The sequence below is a fragment of the Erinaceus europaeus genome, chromosome 14 (assembly GCF_950295315.1).
Source record: "Erinaceus europaeus chromosome 14, mEriEur2.1, whole genome shotgun sequence".
Taxonomy (NCBI): domain Eukaryota; kingdom Metazoa; phylum Chordata; class Mammalia; order Eulipotyphla; family Erinaceidae; genus Erinaceus; species Erinaceus europaeus.
The window spans coordinates 99914768-99935043 of record NC_080175.1 but is presented as its reverse complement, the minus strand read 5'-3'; the positions used below and the strand labels follow the sequence as shown (position 1 = coordinate 99935043).

The following is a 20276-nucleotide window of genomic DNA, read 5'->3' as shown; positions in this document are numbered from 1 at the left end:
TTTAAATAGTTATTTATTTTTCCCTTTTGTTGCCCTTGTTTTTTTTATTGTTGTTGTCATCGTCGTTGTAGGACAAAGAGAAATGGAGGGAATCTAGGGAGACAGAAAGAGGAAGAGAACTGACACCTGCAGCCCTGCCTCCCCCGTGTGAAGCTTTTCCCCTGCAGGTGGGGGTGGGGGCTGCAGCCCAGGCCCTTCAGCTTGGGGATACATGCACCGCCCCCACCCTGATTACTTTATTGGAGGAGGTGATGCAGAAGACTGTGTGCGACTCTTATCTCTCCATGACAGGGCACGCCGTACTGGCCAGCAATTGGTCATTTTCCAAGGAGCATCTGATAGTTTAAATTTGTAAACATGTAAAATTTGGACTAGGTCAGAAAAGCTTTCCAGAAACGAGAGGTATTGTTATTTGCTTTACATGAGTGAAAATTAAAGAAGGCTTCATAATAAGAATAGTACTATCAGATGCTCTTGAAGCTTTTGGTTCTTTATAAAAATGTTTAAGAAGTCAGCAACGACACCCAGCACTTTCCTAACCGGGTTTCATGCTGAACACAGCTCTGTGAGCGCCTCAGAGGAAGAGAAAGGGTGAGTGGGCAGAAAGTGCCAGAGCGTCAGGCCTGGAGCCTCTCACCCCCCCCCCCCAATCTCATTCCATCTCCAGCTCAACTTCAGGAGTACTACTGAGAGCAAATAGTGAACCAGGATAACTCCACCTCTTTCTCCAACAGTGAGGAGGCGACATCCTCAGGGCCACTGGTTACCTGCTAACAGAATTAGCCCTAAATCGGGTAAGTGGACGTACAGCACTCACTGAGCGGGACCCGTGGCAGGCACTGACTGAGGAGTTGAGGAGGAAAGGTGCTCACTGAGCGGGGACCCGTGGCAGGCACTGACTGAGGAGTTGAGGAGGAAAGGCTCGTCAGGTGTGGCCTTGCTTTGGAGGGCTTCATACTTCTGGCCCCTTTCTCATGCTGTCTGACCCCTACTCCCTAGAACAGAGATGACGACAGGTGAGTGGCTGAGCAAGTTGTGGTCTGCATACACAGTGGAATACTACTCAGCTGTTAAAAACGGTGACTTCACTGTTTTCAGCCCATCTTGGATAGGGCTTGAAGAAATCATGTTAAGTAAGATCATCCAGAAAGAGAATATGGGATGATCTCACTCTCTGGCACAAGTTGAAAAACAAGATCAGGAGGGAAAACACAGAGCAGAACTTGGACTGGAGCTGGTGTGCTGCACCAAAGTCAGAGACTCTGGGGCGGGTGGGGCAGGGGAGGTTCAGGTCGTGGAACAGGATGGCAGAGGACCTGGTGGGGGTTGTACTGGTGTGGAAAACTGAGAAATGTTATGCAGGTACAAACTACTGTATTTACTGTTGACTGTAAAACATTGATTTCCCAATAAAGAAATAATAATAATAATAAAGCATAAAAAGAAGAGAGGAGAGGAAGGAGAGGAGAGGTGAAGAGAGGAGAGGAGAGGGAGGAGAGGAGAGGAGAGGTGAAGAGAGGAGAGGAGAGGAGAGGGAGGAGAGGAAGGAGAGGAGAGGAGAGGAGAGGAGAGGTGAGGAGAGGAGAGGAGAGGAGAGGAGAGGTGAAGAGAGGAGAGGTGAAGAGAGGAGAGGAGAGGAAAGAGAGGAGAGGAGAGGAGAGGAGAGGAGAGGAGAGGAGAGGAGAGGAGAGGAGAGGAGGGCACAAGAGGAATTGTTTTTCTCAGTGAACTTCCCAGTTGAGAGGATCTCTGGTAGAATCCGCACCCCGTTTCACCCCGATGTCAGGCTATTTGTGCTCCTCCCTCCTCTGCCGGACCAAACACACACAACTCATTCTGCTTCTTTGTAGGGCGATTGTTGAGTAATGAGTCATCTTTCCTGTAATTTTTATTTCTTGTAGACTTAGTTTGGCCAGGTTCCCTGGCATTCCTGTCGAGGTATGTAATGGAAAATTTGACCAAACATTGTATGCTTTTTTGGTAACATCTCAGAACACTGATAGAACAGGGCCGCACATGGTAGCCTGGAGCTGAAATGACGCCCAGAGAAGGGAGATGTCCCGTGTGGGAGGGGGCAGAGCCGCACTCAGGCATCTGCAGAGCAAACCCTCAGCTCCACAGACATGAAGTCACGGGCACTGTCAGAGCGGCCCGTCTGTCATGACACAGGATGTCACACGCTCCCCTCAGGCGTCCCTTCTTCTCTGAGACACTGGAGCAGACGTAAAGAGCCGTTCTCAGAATTATCTTGGAACACAGGCGGGCCATTCTGGGCCTCCTATGACTTTTCCCAACACGGTGACTGAGGGTGGGGCGGGCAGCATACAGGCGTCAGTGCAGAATATCTGACTGGAATAAGACCGCGGCAATCGTTCCTCTGGGACCACAGCTAGCCAGCTGTGGAAAATGCATGAGGTCAGACAGAGGCCACTTTGGTCCCTCTGAGCCTTGGGGTTCGACAGGAGAAACCCATTTTAGGACAGGTCTTTCAGCAGAATTCAGAGTGGAACGACATGGTTGTGAAGACCGTTAACTGTTTTTAAAATAATAAGACATTGCTTGTAAGCCGAGACCGTACTCTCCCTAAGACAAATCTGTCATTTCCTCAGAAGCATGATCCAGACTTGAGGACACCCAAGCAGGCCCTGACTCACATTTTCTCTGAGTCTATAAAGACACTATATCTCCTGAGGAGGCTGACGGGGGAAGCCTTTTCTGTGACCCCCAGCACCGTCTTCTGAAACGCTCCAGCTCCTGGCACAGGCGGCCAGTGAAGTGTGCTCCAGGCTGCTCACACTGGGCGACACGGACTGCCACACGGACAGTCCTCCTGACAGACAGACGTGGGTACAGAGTCACCAGTTTGCTCGTTGGCTTCGTGTGCTAAACAAGAAACATGAAGGGAAGGGGTGGGAAGCGGGATGCAGAGAAGGCTGTGCACAAGGCAGCTTAGCAGATGTGTCTTAAGTTGTTGCCCAGACCCCTGTCACAACTGTGTTCCTCCTCATTAAAATGCATGACACAGAACTGTGCAAACAACTCCACGGAGAGAGCCTTAATATGCCATTTATGAACTTTGTCTGAATAATAATTTCTTTTCTAAATACTTTATTTTATTGAAAGAGATAGAGAAAGACACAGAAAGACCAGAGCCCTGCTCAGCTCTGGCTTATGGCAGTGTGGGAGATTGAACCCCAGACCTCAGAGCCTCAGGCATGAAAGTTGCTTGTGTAACTATCATCCTGTCTCCTCAGCCCTGAATAATAATTTCTAAACAGGGAGTTAAGTGGAAGAGCCATGAAACATACAAGTAAGGCACAAGAGAAGAGTTCCTCTTTGTTCTGTTTGATTTTATGTTGAAACTGGAAATAAATCGGGTTTCCTGTTTCAGAGACTGCTGTAGGCTCCTACATCTCACTGACTTTGGCATGGGAGGGAGCATTCAGATGGCCTGAAGTGATTCTCTTTATCCACATATGGAACACAGATAATAAAAGCTGGTGGTCTGGGAATGGCACAGTAGATAAGGTGTTGGTTCTCAACCATGAGGTCCTGAGTTCAATGCCCAGCAGCACATGTACCAAAGTGATGTCTGGCTCTTTCTCTCTCTCTCCTCCTGTCTTTCTCATTAATAAATAAATAAAATATTAAAAAATAATAAAAGCTGTTAACTCCCAAGAGAATCAATAAGGAGAAAAAGTACTATCAGTCTATATCCTCTTTAAGGGCAATACTGAGGTCGCGGCACTACACGCAAACGGCAGCCTTCAGTACAGACCATGCTATTCTGTTTCTGAATGTAACAGGACACAGGGGTGTTATTCTGTTTCTGAATGTAACAGGACACAGGGGACTTTTTCCTGTCAGTACAGAATGACCATTCTAGTCATCGCTTATGGAAACAAGAAAATATTCTATTACACTAGCACATTAAGATATTTCACAAAGTATATTAGATAGGCTATTTCTCTCTCTCTCTCTTTTTTTTTTTTTATTTTTGCCTCCAGGGTTATTGCTGGGGCTCGATGCCAGCACTACGAATCCACTGCTCCTGGAGGCCATTTTTTCCCTTTTGTTGCCCTTGTTGTTTATCGTTGTTGTTGTTATTACTGTATTATTGCTGTCGTCATTGTTGGATAGTACAGAGAGAAATCCAGAGAGGAGCAGAAGACAGAGGGGGTTCGGCTAGGGGTCCTTGAGCTTTGCGCCATGTACGTTTAACCCGCTGCGCTACCACCCAGCCCCCAGATAGGCTATTTCTAACCAATTGCTATTATATACAATATCTGTTAATTATCCCGGGTCGAATCCCCGGCTCCCCACCTGCAGGGGAGTCACTTCACAGGCAGTGAAACAGGTCTGCAGGTGTCTACCCTTCTCTCCCCCTCTCTCTATTTCTCTCTGTCCTATCTAACAGTGACATCATCAACAACAATAACAACTAAAATAACAATGAAAAACAACAAGGGCAACAAAAGGGAAAATAAATATATAAAAAAATCAAATTAAACTGCTTATTAAAAAGCTACACTTTGCTAATTTCTACTTCTGACTCCAATTCCTTATTAAGAAGCAGCAAAACAATCTTGGCTAATTACATTTTAGCTAACTGAATAACATTTAACTGTGATTAGTAAAGGCACACACACACACACACACACACACACACACACACACACACACGTACATGTGAATAAGCTCAGACGAACAAACTTCGACTTTTTTTGGGGGGTCAAGTTCTTGGAGCTCCACTGCTGTGAGATGACTTTTTTTTGGGGGGGGGGAGACCCTAGCACTGAAGATTTCTTCAATACAGGGAGGGTCAGGTTTGGACCTGTGTTTTAGGAGACTGACAATCTCTCAAAAGACTCATTTGTCTATATTTTTATTTCAAAAGAAACAGAGTGTTTCCATCCTAAGTATAAACTATCTTACCTACACAGCAGATATTTCGTAGAGACTCAGATGATCCCCCCGCACCCCGTCATGATTTGGACAGAGAGGTCTGGGGCTTTTAGAACTAAGTAACCTATTAACACACGCTGACTCAGAAGGTACCTGCCTGCCCGCCTGCCTGCCCACCTGCCTTCAGCTCGTGTGAAATGCCGGTGTGCCCTTTCCACTATGTCTGGGCATGTGCAGAATGGCACCAGCTTGCAGTCTGCACACTGGGAGTCAACACAGAAGGAAGAATATATTTTCTCCAGACTGTGAGTGGTGCCGTAACACATATTTCTGTCTTCTGGTTTCAGCTTCCCTGCCGACCCTCAGCCCTTGAGTTTGAGGACATACTTGGGGGACAGTCTCAGAAAGAGGAATCCTGGGTACATACAGATGATCGAATTATGCCTTGGTAGAGACTTGTGTTTGTAATCATCAATATCTGGTCTCGCCAATTTCAACTGATGATGATACAAATTGATTTTTTCCCCCTTAAATGTATTAATGGGCCATTAGTGTAAACAAAAGAAAACATGACAGTGAATAATAGCAAGCATATTTCTTCAATAAAATATCCATACTGTGTGCCTGGTTGTGGTTTTAAAGAAATCTGGACTAAATAATACAATCCACATACAAAAAGGCTACAGAAAACTGGCTCTTGGTATCCTTTGGTCACATATAAAACAGCTACTTTTGCACTCATTTCCACCTCTAGGAAAAAGGTGTTTTTCTCCCCTCTGGGACAAGTATACTAGATATTTAGCCTTTGCTAAAACCACACATGGAAGGAATTCAGAAGGATAAAAACAGGGCTAAGTTACCCCCAATTCTCAACATAACCAGGTATTTTTATTCAATTCTTATCTCCCAAAGTGGCACTTCTCATAGTTCATTAAGTTGTTCAAATTTAGTACTTTTTAGAAATGTTCTAGGGTAAGAATCTGGGGTTGGATACGGGCTTTACAGACAGTGTTTGCTGTGGAAATCTGACAATGCTACAAGCATTAGTCATGACCTTCAAATTCAACGATAACAGCAAGTTGTAGGAACTGATTTTCAAGGAGGATGTGGGAATGAGGTTTGAAAGGAAGCCTGCCAGGTCTGCAGCTGCCGGGCTTGTGGGTTTTCACTGCTTGTCACTTGACAGGCAGGAGGAAGAGGTTTTTTCAGGGCAAGTTCAGACACTGCAGGCAGCTTTGAATCCTCTAGCAATGAATGTGTTCACAAAAGACAAACGTTAAAAAGGTACAAATAGTTTGATTTTTCATGGCTTAAAGGAGGCTGTTTTTCTACTGTATAATAACCATGTAGATCATGTCTACTATTTTCAGCATGCTTCACTACTGTAAAACTGTTTACACTTCTTAATGAAAGTTTTATTGATACAGCTGCATTAAAATGGAGACTTTTATGTGTTGTTTCAAGATGGCAGGAGACACGTGTGAGCTTTATAATGTCATGAAGGAACTAGTTTTTGCTGAAGACGAATCCTGCTAGGTGCCTTGTCTCCTGCCTCGACTTCACAACAACCCGCTGATAACCGAAGCCACCGGCTGCCATTCCCAGTAAAATGTCCCGCAGCCTCTGAGCTCCTTGGAGCGAGCTCCAGTCAGCCACATGCTCTCTTATTGTTTGCTTTGCTTCTCTCGGGCCAGCTAAAACCTGCCTCCCTGACTCTTCACGGACGTAAAGCAAAACACCCACTTTGGAGTCTGAGGAGCACCCGCCGCGATCGGCTAAGCCAGCGTCAAGGGTTAGGACGCCTCGGGAGTCCTTTCCCTGACACACACTGGCCCTTCAGGTGTCAAAGATGTTTGCTATCTTCTCCTGAGAACAACTGACATTGTTGTTTACTTCCCGGGGAGGAGCTGCCATCTAATTCCTTCACCAGACAACTGGCCCTTTTCACCCAGCCTACCCCCTCATCCTTCCCTTCTGCTAAAATGGCTTTGGAAAAAAAAAATCTTAACACTTTTCCATGATAAAATGGGTAAAATTTAAATGTGGGGGCTTGGAGATAGCTCAGCTGGGAGAGTGACAGCTTAAGCACGGGGGCGGGGTCCTGGGTATGAGCCTGACAGCCACAAGGAGCAGTGCTGTGCTCGCTCTCTCCCTCCCGGTCCCTCTGTCCCTCTCTCCCCGTCCCTCTGTCTCTCTCTCCCCCCCTCCCCGTCCCTCTGCCTCTCTCTCCCCCCCCTCCCTGTCCCTCTGTCTCTCTCTCCCCTCTCTCCCTGTCCCTCTGTCTCTCTCTCCCTGTCCCTCTGTCTCTCTCTTCCCTCTCTCCCTGTCCCTCTGTCTCTCTCTCCTCTCTCCCTGTCTCTCTGTCCCCTCTCCCTGTCCCTCTGTCTCTCTCTCCCCCTCCCTGTCCCTCTCTCTCTCCCCCTGTCCCTCTGTCCCTCTCTCCCCCTCTCCCTGTCCCTGTCTCTCTCGCCCTGTCTCCCTGTCCCTCTGTCTCTCTCTCCCCTCTCCCTGTCCCTCTGTCTCTCTCTCCCCGTCCCTCTGTCTCTCTCTCCCCCTCCCTGTCCCTCTGTCTCTCTCTCCCCTCTCCCCCTGTCCCTCTGTCTCTCTCCCCCTGTCCCTCTGTCTTTCTCTCCCCTCTCCCCGTCCCTCTGTCTCTCTCTCCCCCTCCCTGTCCCTCTGTCTCTCTCTCCCCCCTCCCTGTCCCTCTGTCTCTCTCTCCCCTCTCCCCCTGTCCCTCTGTCTCTCTCTCCCCCCTCCCTGTCCCTCTGTCTCTCTCTCCCCTCTCCCCCTGTCCCTCTGTCTCTCTCTCCCCTCTCCCCGTCCCTCTGTCTCTCTCTCCCCTCTCCCCCTGTCCCTCTGTCTCTCTCCCCCTCCCCCCGCAAGGCCTGTAACCCTGGGAGCACGTAAGTCTGAGCTCCCACACACCACACTCAGCAGCAGCATCTGACGGCCATACCGTAGACTAGTGTCAAGGAGACCAGTCACGCTCACGTGATCAGATACGGTCTGCGGCTGCTTCTGCGCTCCAAGAGCAGATCTGAGTAACTGGTAGACCACACAGCTGACAAAGCCTAAGGCAGGCACTAGCGGCCGCTGGGGAGAAGCTTGTCAACATCGCCTGAGGGTATTTCTCTTGGGAGAAAACAGGGTCAAGACTGGCAAGACACACGCCTTGACCCCCCTGTCCCGACAGCCTTGGAAAGCACGCAGAACCTGGTGAGAGTGGGGTTCCTGGAGAGGGAAGAAAGGGCTGGCACAGAGACCACAGGATGCCGGGATGCGGGTCTGAGGCGCCGCTCTGCCGGTGGGTGCTTCTGGGCAAGCCTGTACTCAGCAGTTCTCACTTTGTAACACAGCTTCTTCTTCTTGTTGGTTTCTCAAGTTTCTTTATATTTGAAAGGAAAGAAAGACAGACAGAAAGAAAGAAAGAATGACAGAAGAAAGAGTAAGTCCCTCACTGCCTTCCGGGTCACCATGCTAACAGAGGAAAACCCCACTCCCATCTCGCTTGCCCCTCTCCCAGATCAATTCAGGGTCGGTGGTGGTAAAGGGAACAAGACATCAGATGATTTCTGCACAGAACTGCAGGGTGGGGGGGCCTGCAGCTCAGCCTCTCCATGGATGGGGCTCTGTCCTCCCTGTGATATGTCACCTGGCGCCCGCCGGCGAGTGGGGTGCTGGAGTCACATGACACGGAGTCCCATGTTCTGCCAACCCCTAGTAGAAAAGTTCAGCACATAGTCAAGAAGTGTTCATGTCTGGGAAAACGTCTTCAAATTATAGCAGGAAGGAAAAAGAAACCTTTCAGAATCACAGCAGAGAAAGATCTTCTGGATTGGACCTAGAGAGGGGCAGAGGAGCAGAGGCGAGGTAGGTGCGGGGGACTCTGTGACTCTGTATTCCGAATAAGGGGCTGTTTTCAGTGATTCATTGCTAGGCATCATCTGCTGGCAGACACATTTCTGACCCGTGTTCACATCCCGAGCAAATTAGACACACGGTCTTGGTCGGCTGGGCTCGCACCTGCGTGATTTTACTGCCCTGGGCAGTTTCTCTGTTTACTCCCACATTCAGATAGAGAAACTACGGTATCTCCACGTGGCTGTGGGAATGAAACCCGGCATGCACCCTACACAATGAGTTCCTCTCTGACCCCTCAAGCATTCATTCATTCATTCATTCATTCATTCGTTTGTTCATTGGTTCATCTTTATCAGAGCACTGCTCAGCTCTGGCTTACTGTGGTGTGGAGACTGAATGCAGGGTGTTGGATCCTAAGACATGAAAGTTTTTTTGTTTCTGCACAGCCATTATGCGCTCTTCGGCCCTCCAGCATTTCACTGTAATGCAGCTATATCTTCCTTTTCTAAGTCAGGAGTAATTGACACAGACACACAGTAAGGAGGTTTACAATAACCTACTTAAGACTTCCACAGTCTATCAGAATTACAACCTACCGTATGACAATTATTATGAACTGACACAACCTTTAACCTTCCAAGCGCTTGCTGTAGGGTAGGGAGCTGGTGTCACTGGCATGGGCCTTCTGTTTGCTAACTACAGAGCTAGTTTTCATTTGACGGAGAAGGAAACCAGCAGTTCTCACCTCCTGCTCTCGTGAAGGAGGCTAAACTAGTTGTGGGCGCAGTGACGACGGCACTCCAGGTGAGGGACCGAACTTGCAGGCCTGGCCTCCTTTTTAGTCACGCCACATTAGCAAGCACTTTTACAATAGCTGTTCCCAGAGGGAAAAACAGGTTCTGAGAAAAGACTCGATTGCATGAGATCGGAATAAGTGAGGGTGAACAGCAATTCCTGTACGTAACAAGTAATTGTCTGGCTGTGACAGGACGAATCTGTCTAAACTCACTGCGGCTTGTTGGGAAGGGTCTGAGTTGTTGGGCATGATATCTGATGACTGTAAAAAATGGCGACTAATCCCTAGCACTGCAAAAACGGTATCATCTGTTTTCCATCTACACCATGCATCGGCCTCACGTGAGCTTAATGTGCAGCTTGGCGATACGAGAATCCGGCACAAAGCCCAGCCAGTCTATCTTGGCGTTACTCTCGATCGCACCCTGTCATTTCACGAACATCTCATAAAAACTGCAGCAAAGGTGGGCGCGAGGAATCACATCATTGCAAGACTGGCCAGCTCCTCATGGGGCGCGAGCGCTTCCACACTGCGATCATCCTCTCTGGCATTATGCTATTCCACTGCAGAATACTGTGCCCCAGGATGGTTCCGTAGCCCCCACGTCCACTTGGTCGATTCCAAATTATATTCCTCCATGAGGATCATTTCTGGAACCATCCGTTCCACCCCGGTCCCATGGCTGCCAGTTCTCAGCAACATCGCCCCGCCAGATATTCGTTGGGATGCGGCATCATCTAAGTTCATTTCCCACGTCTACGCTCCACTGGTCCTGCCAATATACGCGGATATCTGCGCCCACCCTGTCCAACGCTTGACGTCTCGTCACCCAATCTGGTCCCCTACACCTACACTGAACTTCTCTGTTCCAGACTCTTGGAAACAGAGTTGGCAGTCAGCCGAAGTAAAGAACAAACACCTCATCACAGACCCCTGCGAGCGTCAACCCGGCTTTGACCTGGCACGTTATGATCGGGCCCTCCTCAATCGCTATCGAACAGGCCATGGCCGGTGCGCCGCTATGTTCCATCGCTGGGGAGCCAGAGACGACCCGAACTGCCCCTGCGGCTCCAGACAGACTATGACCCACATAGTCAGCGACTGCCACCTCTCCAGATTCAAAGGAGGTCTCGAAACTTGACATCAGGCTCAACCTGACGCTGTTGACTGGCTACGGAAGAAGGGCAAACGCTAGAAGAAGACGCCAGCTTCCCCCTGCTCCATTGCTTAAGGCTGTGGTCTATGTCCATCATCACTGTTTTGCCTGAGACCCGCCCTGCCTGCAGGGCACTGGTTTAATCCCCACTGGATAGATGGAAGCTTGCTACTTTCCCGCTCTTTTCTTCTCCCTGCCCCCTCTCCTACCCATTTCCTTTTCCAACCTGCCACTTCCGCTTCAGAAGATATAAAGGCAGATCAATAAAGGCAGCATGGCATTGCGTTCCCGCTCAGGCACAAGAGTCCTGGTTCCTCTCCCGCGTCGCTGAGTAAGCAGCAGCCCAGGTTGGCTCTGGTCGAGTTCTCTCCGACCCAGAGAGCACGTGCCCAGGAAGAAACACCCTGAGGCGAGCCTGGCACTGAGTGCCATCTTCAGGGACACTCCACTCGCATGTCAGGTAGCTGTTCTGCGGGCTTTGCTCCTCACTGACTCCTGGCGGCCACGCCTCTTCTTTTCATCTGGGACTCAGTCTAGCGACTGTGTAGTCAAACAATGCCCTGGACAGAACTCCAGGCCTTAGTGGCGCTGGCTTGGGACAGCGAGAGTCTGCTCGCTCCAGGCCTCAGTCCCCTCACCTGGGAAATGGTCTGTCACAACGGTTCCTTCCAGCCTGACTTTTTCTATGTCTATAACTTCCATTTCCTGCTATGCTAGTGAAAGTCAGTAATGAGAAAGTTCTAAAAAGCTGTGAAGACTTCCTTCTTATCGTTCTCACTGCCACGACTGTTGCCTCTGAATGTTCTAAGATTTTTCAACTTCATTCCAGCATGGGGGTCTTTGCCTCAGCTTCCCATACTGCCGATAGAGTCCGATTCTGCTTTGACTTCTGGCATCTCAAGTGTTATGCCAACTCCTAACTGCTCTTTTAGTCAAGACACAGCCAAGGTTAAGCTGGAAAATCCCTGCCAGTGGCTTAGTTTGGAGTGCAGAATTCCAAAGTTAAAAAATGAAACAAGAAAAGCCTTACTGTTTGCACTAATGGTCAGTTTTTACTTGCTTTTTTATGATGGTGACATATGGGCTGGAGTCAATCTGGAACTGAAGAAAAGGCGTGTGCCCATCACTGCAAACTATTTGCAGTTCATTCCCAAGCTTCATGGCTTCTGTTAAACTATGATTATTATTGCTGTTGTTAGATAACTTAGTGAAATATTATGTAAATGGTGAAATGTAACAGTAAGAAGCAGGGACTGCACATATATATATATATATATATATATATATATATATATATATATATATATATATCTGATAAAGTGAATCCCTTAGCATGGCTAGCAGGAGATGTGGGTTAGACAACAATGGAAAACAAATTAGAAAAATCTAGGATTCCTTTTAAGGCCTTTTTCTACTTTTAACAAGACTGAAATGAGTGCCACAGAAAATGTAATCATTAAGGTATAATTAATGCATGAAAATTTGGGGTCAATTATAACGAGTAGACCTATAATCAAAGAAAAGACCTTGGCCCTACATCAAAGCTTCTGCAGGAAAGCAGTAAGTCATGATACAATGTCACAGAGATACGTACTCTTATTTAAAACCAGGTGAGACAACAGAGACCATACCGAAGGACTTTTCCAGAAAGAGGCTGAAAAAGGGAAAGGGTAAGTGGAGCCTGGGCCAGGGCCATGCGAGGGAGGGCAGGAAGATGCCGCGTGTTCTGACAGTCCAGAGATGAGAGGAGAACGGATCCAGGCTGGCAGAGTCTCACATGGTCTGTACTGGGTTCCCAAGCCCACAGCACTTTAGATAGATAGTAGAGCTAGTTGTCAGGTTCTCTCCCTTTTTGTCTTTTAAAAGTGTATATCTGATAAGTTATTTACTGGCTAATGATAACACAGGTCTAATGTACCTGGGCAGTGGGCATGCAAGTAGGAACACAAGCTAGGCTTTGACTGTGAGAGCAGGAAGATACGCAGCGTGTCAGTAGTTCAAGGCAGAAATAACTAAGAGTTTTCAATGGCAAGACCAGGCCTGTAATTTTCTGCAGGGCACCATGACATCATGGTTTATATGAGGCCAACTCCGTAAATCAAGCTTTAGCTAATTAGAGATTGTTCTGCAGATCTACATTATTAGAGCAAATCATTAACATGGCCCAGGCAATAATACAAGCCAGGTCTGTTTACAAAAAAATGTTCATTTCCCCCCCAAAGTTTTCTGGTCTCCCTACCGCTCACAGACCTTTCACATTTACTCAATTACAGACTCGGAGCATTTCATTTAGTCTGACTTCACTTTCAAGGAATTCTTCAATTAACTACGTTGCTCTGAGCTGCTCATCCACTGGGAAAAGCATCTGTGGTTTCTGACTCCTTCGCATGGCAGTGGCTGCCAGCCACGTCTGCTTCTCAGACACACTGTCTCTCGAGAGCCGGGCTCTGTGCACGTAAAACCGCCAGTGTCACAGCATTCTGACTGCACTACAAACAAGGGCTGGCGCTGCGCAGGCTCGCAGGCTCGGCGGGGACCCGCACCCCTGGAGGGGGCAGCACTGGGGACCCCAGGACGCCCCGGTCTGAAGGCAGCACACTCTCCACTTGCCTCTGCGGCCTTTCTGACTTCCGGGCGCTGGCTGTCTCTCCACTACCAGTTTTATTCTCTCCTCTCTTTTTTAAAAAATGACTGAAACACGGGAAAGTTAAGAAAAAGGTGCGGCGGCGACTGTAGTGACGGTCCTCTAGGAAGCGGCCAGACCGGCTCTCCCATGGCTGCGGGGCGCTGGGGCCAGGACCCCTCCCCGCACACGGCAGGAACAAGCAGCGCCCAGGGGAGCCCCCCACCCCGCCCCAGGCCCGGCTGTCCTAGGCGCACAGCACCTCCCTGCCCTGCCCTCTGAAGGAAGCACCCAGAACACCCGGGCAGCGGGAGGTCACCACAGGGACAGAGAGATGGCACAGACAAAAGCTGCCTTGGACGAGCAAGAGGCACTCAGGGTTTCCACCTGTTCCTTTCCCCCACGCTGCTCAGTTCCTGCCTCAGTTCATCGCCTCATCTGTGTCTGTCTTACCGGACAATAAAATGAGTGATTTCTTTGTACTATCTTTATTTATTGATTAATTGGGTAGAGACAGCCAGAAATTGAGAGGGCTGGGGTGAGAGCCAGGGAGAGAGGCAGAGAGACACCTGCAGCCCTGCCTCACCACGTGTAAAGCTTCCTCCTGCGGGTGGGGTTGCTAAAAGGGACTCAAACTTGGGTCCTCGTGCATTGTAACATGTCTGTTCAACCAGGTGCGCCACTGCTTGGCCCCTTAAAATAAATCTAGAAGAAAATTTTAAATTCATTTTTTCTAATGAGAGAGCCGGCTCCAGAGCCCTGCTCAGCGCTGACGGACGGTGGTGCTGGGGATTGAACCTGAGACGTCAGAGCCTCAGGCATGAAAGTCTTTTCGCAGAACCACTGTGCTGTCTCCCCAGCAGAAGGCCTTTGAATACTGAAGCCCAGTCTAAGATACACGGGCCATTTCCCCAAACGAACATTTGGTGCAGTGCATGGAACAAGACGTGGCGTTGTCGGAACCGCAGCCTTTCCCAGCAGAGCACCGCATCGCCACGCAGGGCTCTACAGGCTCTGTTGTATGCTTTACATTGGGTTGTTTTAGCTCTCCCCCTGCCAAGAAAATTGGTTCAGTCCTGCTAGTTTCGTGGGCCTGCTTGTCCCCGCCCCAAGGAACCCCGAGAGGGTTCCAGAGTTGGAGAGTTCCAGAGTTCAAGAGTGTTTGGCGCCGCTGTGGGGGAAGGAGGCAGCAGAGTTCTGTTTGGTGATTAGTTTGTCTTAGTTTATAAATCGTTGTTCTTGAATAAAGAAATACAGCTTCCCTGCCCAGCCGTATGTCTCTGGTCGTCTCTGTTACCCGCCCGTGAAGCTAGCCCGGCCATCTGGAGCCTCCGAATTTTAACAACAGGGCTCAGCACAAGGGGACGAGCTGGGTGAGGGCAGCTGGAGGAGCGGCGCGGAGGCCCAAGGCTGCGGGTGGATGGAGCCCGTGCTCAGCATGGCTCCTAATGGCTGGAGGGCAGCAGACTGCAGGTCTCTTCAGAGGGGAACTGGACCGTGGCTCCTGTCTTCACATCACTGTGATTGCGTCTGATCTTGTAGAATTCCCCAGAGACCCAGAGTTACCCCAGTCCTCCCTTATGTCCTAGGCTCTCCCTAGGTTTTTATGAAAAAGTCCAACATAAATTTCATTATATGCTTTTCAAAAGATGTATTTATTTACTAATGAGATAGAGAGGTAGAGAGAGAGAGACAGACAGAGAGAGATAGAGAGAGAGGACACACAGTCGGGGCCGAGAACAGACCGGCCCCAGTACCCCACAGCCATAGCAGAGCCAGTCTGGCCGCTTCCTAGAGGTCTGCCTCACCGTGGTCTGTTACTACAGTAGCCCACGCACCTTTTTCGAGAGAGAGAGAGAGAGAGAGAGAGAGAAACAGCAGATTATCACCCCGGCACACGCAGTGTCAGAGAAGGAACTCAGGACCTTGAGCTCAAGAGCCCATCACTTCCACTACCGTGCCACCAAGCCGGAGTCACTATTACATGCTCTGTTTACAAGACAGTGCACATGCTTTGTAGAGAAACGTGAGTATAGCTACTTCTGTTCCGTGTCTCTGTCTCAGGAATACATACGCGCAGATACATACTACGTACTTCCACACAAGGAACCAGCTCCTACTTACAAAAGCAATTAAATTTCACAAAATACAGATATTCTTTCTTTAACCTACAAGTTATTTCTGTATTTAATTACATTTATATTAGTTCTAAGATTTTAAAAACACAAACAACCAAGATATCTGATAAAAATTCAATTTGTCCAAAGCTTTGCATTTTAAAAGAACACTACTTTTCTAAAGTAGTAATAATTCAGATCATGGAATAAATATAATAGCTGAAGCTAACTCACTCCTACCCTATTATTAATTCCTTCATTCACTGTTTTTATATTTACTTACTTATTTATTATTGCTAGGACCAGGGGAAATCGAGAGGGAGCGCGGACAGAGGAGGAGCGAGACAGACAGAGAGACGCCCACAGCACAGCACTGCTTCATGGCTCCTGGATCTTCTTGCCCCTGCCAGTGGGGGCTGGGTGCTTGAACCTGGATCCTCGCACGTAGTGACAAGTGCGCTGAACAAGACACACTACCGCCCGCCTCCCACCCCTCAGCTTACTGTGTGGAGGGAGGGTGGGAAGATACTGAACCGGAGGCAGTGAACCAAAAACAGTACAGATGAAGGCACAGCACTGACCTCTTAGCAACTTCAAGAGCGAGCTGATTCTAAAAGAGAGTTCTAGGGTTTGAGACTAGAAATTTCAGTAATTTTCAGTCTTCTCACGTCTTAAAAAAAAAAAAAAAGCAGTCATGATGTGATGACCGTATTTTTCAATTTTCCATAGATGAGAACAGGTAGCTGGACATTTCTGCACTGAGATCTGACATCTAGCACCTGACAGACCAGGGGAAGTAGAGCTACTGGCACTGAAGAATCTCCACCACTTGGGACAGGTCAGCTATCCATCTCTCGTCCGTTGTCCTTTTTGTAAGAATACATGAGAGCTTGATGTTCTCTATATGCTTATGAGTTTTAAACCTTGACATGATAGATTCCATAAAAACTGATGGCCAAAGTGATGCTAGATTTCACATTTCGGTATAAATATCACAGATCTCCATCTTAGAAAAATTACAGCTTCCACAGACAACTTGTCCTCTGTTACAAATTCACAGTATTAGCCATGAAGTGAGATAGTCTAACTTTTTAGAAAAATTGCAAATGATTCATTTGGCAAAGAAATAAATGAAGATACAGGCCTTTAAAAGTTTACATGGGAAGATGAAGACATTAAAGGCCACATAAATTTAGAAAATAAAATTATAAGGTACACGGCATGCTAGCACACTCCTCAATCATAGGAAGGCTTTCCAGGGAATAAGAAGACTTGCATGGCTACCACCCTGGGTAATTACTGAATCACAGATATTACTCAGAAAATAAAAGTGCTCATAATATGTAGTTTTCAAGCCAGTTTCCCAGCCCTACACTATTCTTATTCTCATTCTCATGCTAGCCACTTCCCCTAACTGAGAAACAGAACAGCTGCAGCTTTCTGGACTTTTAAATTTTAGTGAGTAACAAACTACAATGAAAATATACAATGAAGTAGGTGATAATATGAAGAGGCAAGTCCTTATTCTTTGATATCATGGTAATAGCCCCAGGTAGTGAGGTAGTGGCCTATAGACTGTGAGCCATCCTTTTTTTTTTTTTTTTTTTCTTTCCTAGCACTTAAATTTTTAAATTAGTGATTTAATAGTGATTTAGAAGATTAGAAAACAGTAAGGGTATTAAAAATGGTGAATCCACCTTCTTCACTTCATCTTGGCTGGAGCTTGAAGGAATCCTGTGAAGTGAGATCAGCCAGAAAGAGAAGGATGAGTGTGGGATGATCTCACTCACGGACAGAAGCTGAGAAATAAGAACAGAAGGGAAACACAGAGCAGAACTTGGACTGGGGCTGGAGCACTGCACCAAAGCCCAGGACTCTGGGGTGAGGAGGAGCGTGCAGGTCCTGCAACATGATGGCAGGGGAGGACCTAGTGGGGGTCAGAGCGCTATGTGGGCGACTGAGACATGTGACACATGGACCAACGACTGCAAGCTCTTAACCCTCCCAGTAACGGGAAACGGGGCGTCGCTGCAGCCTGCACCACTCCACTTCTCTGCACCCCTTCCCGTGACAGCCAGCATAGTTCTCATAGTTCTTCCAATGTCTTCCCGGAGGCCGTGTACTTTGTTCTCTTCGCAAGGACAGTGAACTATTCTTGCAAAAGTACCCATCAGCTACAGTTTAAATCTAGAGATAAGCAGGAGCTGTACTAGGGAAGGTACAGAAGAGCTGTTACTGCCTTTACGCGGCGCGTGATGCCGCAACATTAAATGGCCAAACACAGAATTCTCGCATCTCCGCGTGACCTGACTCAATAGGCTTGCTGTTGTTTACACAAAGGACATACCGAGGAATTTCCTGCCTTCTGCTAGCTTTCACTTGCGGAGTGCCAAGTACGTTTGAGCACAGAAACAGAATGTTAAAGACGATACGAAAGTTCACGGGACGCAGCGAGCTGATTACTAGTTACCAAAAGCGAGAGAGCTGTTTAAAACGGCCATCTGGAGCTGCTGAACTCCTCACCTAGCTCTCCTGCTTCAGTCTGTGTTGGACCCTTAGCATCTGCAGAAAACAACAGCTGGGATGAATGTCTTTCCAGCACCCAGTTCATGCTCAGCTTAATTGTATGCAGACTGAATAACAGAATTCAACATGTATTTGGCAAGTAGTTTAAATACTATTTTCAGGACACAGCATTTTGACAAGGGAGAGCATCAAATTGGGTCTGTCCTTACTAAGGAGGGCTTGGAAGACAGTACAGCGACAGAACACAGGACGTACCAGTCTGAGCTCTCAGGCCCAATTCTCCAAGCCGCTATGCCCAAACATTATAGTGCCCCCCCCCCATAAGGAAATAAATCAATCTCCTTAACAATAACTCTGGGGTCAGGCAGTGGCGCACCTGGCTGAGCGCACACATTACAATGAGCAAAGACCCGGGTTCAAGCCCCTGGTCCCCAGTTGCAGAGGGGAAGCTTCCCGGCAGTTGAAGCAGGGCTGCAGGGGTCTCTCTCCCTCTCTATTTCCCCCTTCCTCTAAATTTCTGTTTGTCCTAGCAAACAAATAAATAGATGTTTTTAAAAATCAAATCTAAGAACTTAGTATCATATTAGGAAGATAAAAACTGACTAGAATAAGAGGATTCAGGTTCAAGCCCCTGGCCCCCGCCTGCAGGGGGAAACGTCCCGAGTGGTGGAGCAGGGCTGCAGGGTCTCTTGTCTCTTTCCCTCTACCTCCGCTCCCCCTCAATTTCTATCTCTATACAATAATAAATAGATAAATAGATTAAAAATAATTCTGTGGCATACATATTCATAAATTGGGAATGTGAACAATGAATAAAAACCCATATAAAAGTTCACCAACTCTCAGGTAAATATAAAGTAGTCCGCAATTAGATTGATATATTCCAGTTGGTATTTTAGCTACAAGTAGCGTGGTCACTGTGAAGCCTGAATCTAGTTCTGGAATACCCATTATTCATAGCAAAGTGTATATCGTGATCAAAAACTCTTCTGATACAGATTTCAACATCATTAAATATAAGATGTTTTTGCCTTTTCTGGTAGTTGTTTCTCATGCTATTGAATCAAACTTAAAATCTTGTATATCTAAGAACTTAACGAAAATTTTAAATTGCAAAATTTTACCATAATAAAAACATCAGTTTGAATGTGCACAAGGGCTGTACGGTGGTCCAGTACACAGCACAACCAAGAGAGCAGGTTTCGTTCTGACTCTACCCAATACTAAGTCAATAAAAAAAGAGACTGAAGTTCGAAAATGCAGGACTAATGAAAGCAACGACAAAAACCAGGTTGCTGTAACAATGCTGTCCGCCGGCACCGCCAGGCTTCCCCTGTCTGGCTACTGACTTTCCCAGACAGGCACAGAGGCCGAGAGCCACCCAGGCTCCCTCGGGGTGGTGCAGGGTCTAAGCTGCCCTTGCACACAGCAGAGCAGGAGCGTCATCTAGGAGAGCTGCTTTGCTGGCCATTTTTTCTTTTGGGTATTTTAAACATTTTATGTATTTATTTTGAATAAAGACAGAAAAACTGAAAGGGGAGGGGGGAAGTAGAGAGGGAGAGACAGTGACACTGCTTCATCACCCTGCAGGTGGGGACCAGGGCCTTGAACTGGGTCCTGGAGCACTGTGCTGTGTACGCCTGACTGAGTGCAGCACCCAGCCCCACGCCTTTCCTTCAGCTTCTTGGAGAGTCCTTCCCTCTCTCCAGTGAGAGGAAAAGGCAGAGGGCAATGTTGTAGGAGAAATCACAAAAATGAATCCTTGCATCATTTAATAAAATGCAGTAATACTTTACCAGATGAAATATCCGTCCCATGGAGTGTCACTCCAAGCCAAGGACTTACCTAAAAACAAGAGAAGGGAGAGAGAACTTAATGTCACAGTCAATGCTTGGTACACACAGTACCCCAGACGTGGCGGGTATCTTAACAACCACGGCTAACTACAACACACACCAACTAGACCAAGTCAGGAAGCGCCGGTTCCTGCGGAGGTGGTGTCGGGGGCAGGGGGCCAGGGGAAGGCGAGAGCAGCGGGAAGGAGACGGCACTTCCTCTGAGCCCACAGGAAACCAACCCCTCGAGAGGGCACACCCGGGCAGTGTGCTTGCTTGTCACAGAAACAGACCGGGCCGGCGCAGGTCTGAGCCCAGCTCCCACCACGCCTAAGCGAGCTCTTAGCTGTCGGGTCTTTTTTTTTTTAACTTTAGTGCTGTTTTTTTTCTTTTTTAAAAATTACCCTTATTTATTAGATACAGACAGCCTGAAATTGAGGGGGGTGGCGGAGACAGA

The 20276-nt window shown here is 47.9% G+C and overlaps 1 protein-coding gene across 9 annotated transcripts in view; it reads right to left on the bottom strand.

Moving 5' to 3' along the window:
- The window catches only part of CMSS1 (cms1 ribosomal small subunit homolog), a 239726-nt gene that overhangs the window by 90547 nt on the left and 128903 nt on the right, over positions 1-20276 (bottom strand). For 4 of the 9 annotated variants that reach the window (XM_060172174.1, XM_060172173.1, XM_060172179.1 and 1 more), the window contains exon 2: positions 19781-19829. The exons of 4 other annotated variants lie outside the window; for them this stretch is intronic. In XM_060172174.1, coding sequence (XP_060028157.1) covers positions 19781-19829 — 49 coding nt within the window. Of the gene's footprint in view, positions 1-19780; positions 19830-20276 lie in introns of those variants that run through there. One more of the 9 variants, XM_060172178.1, reaches the window with a different exon arrangement.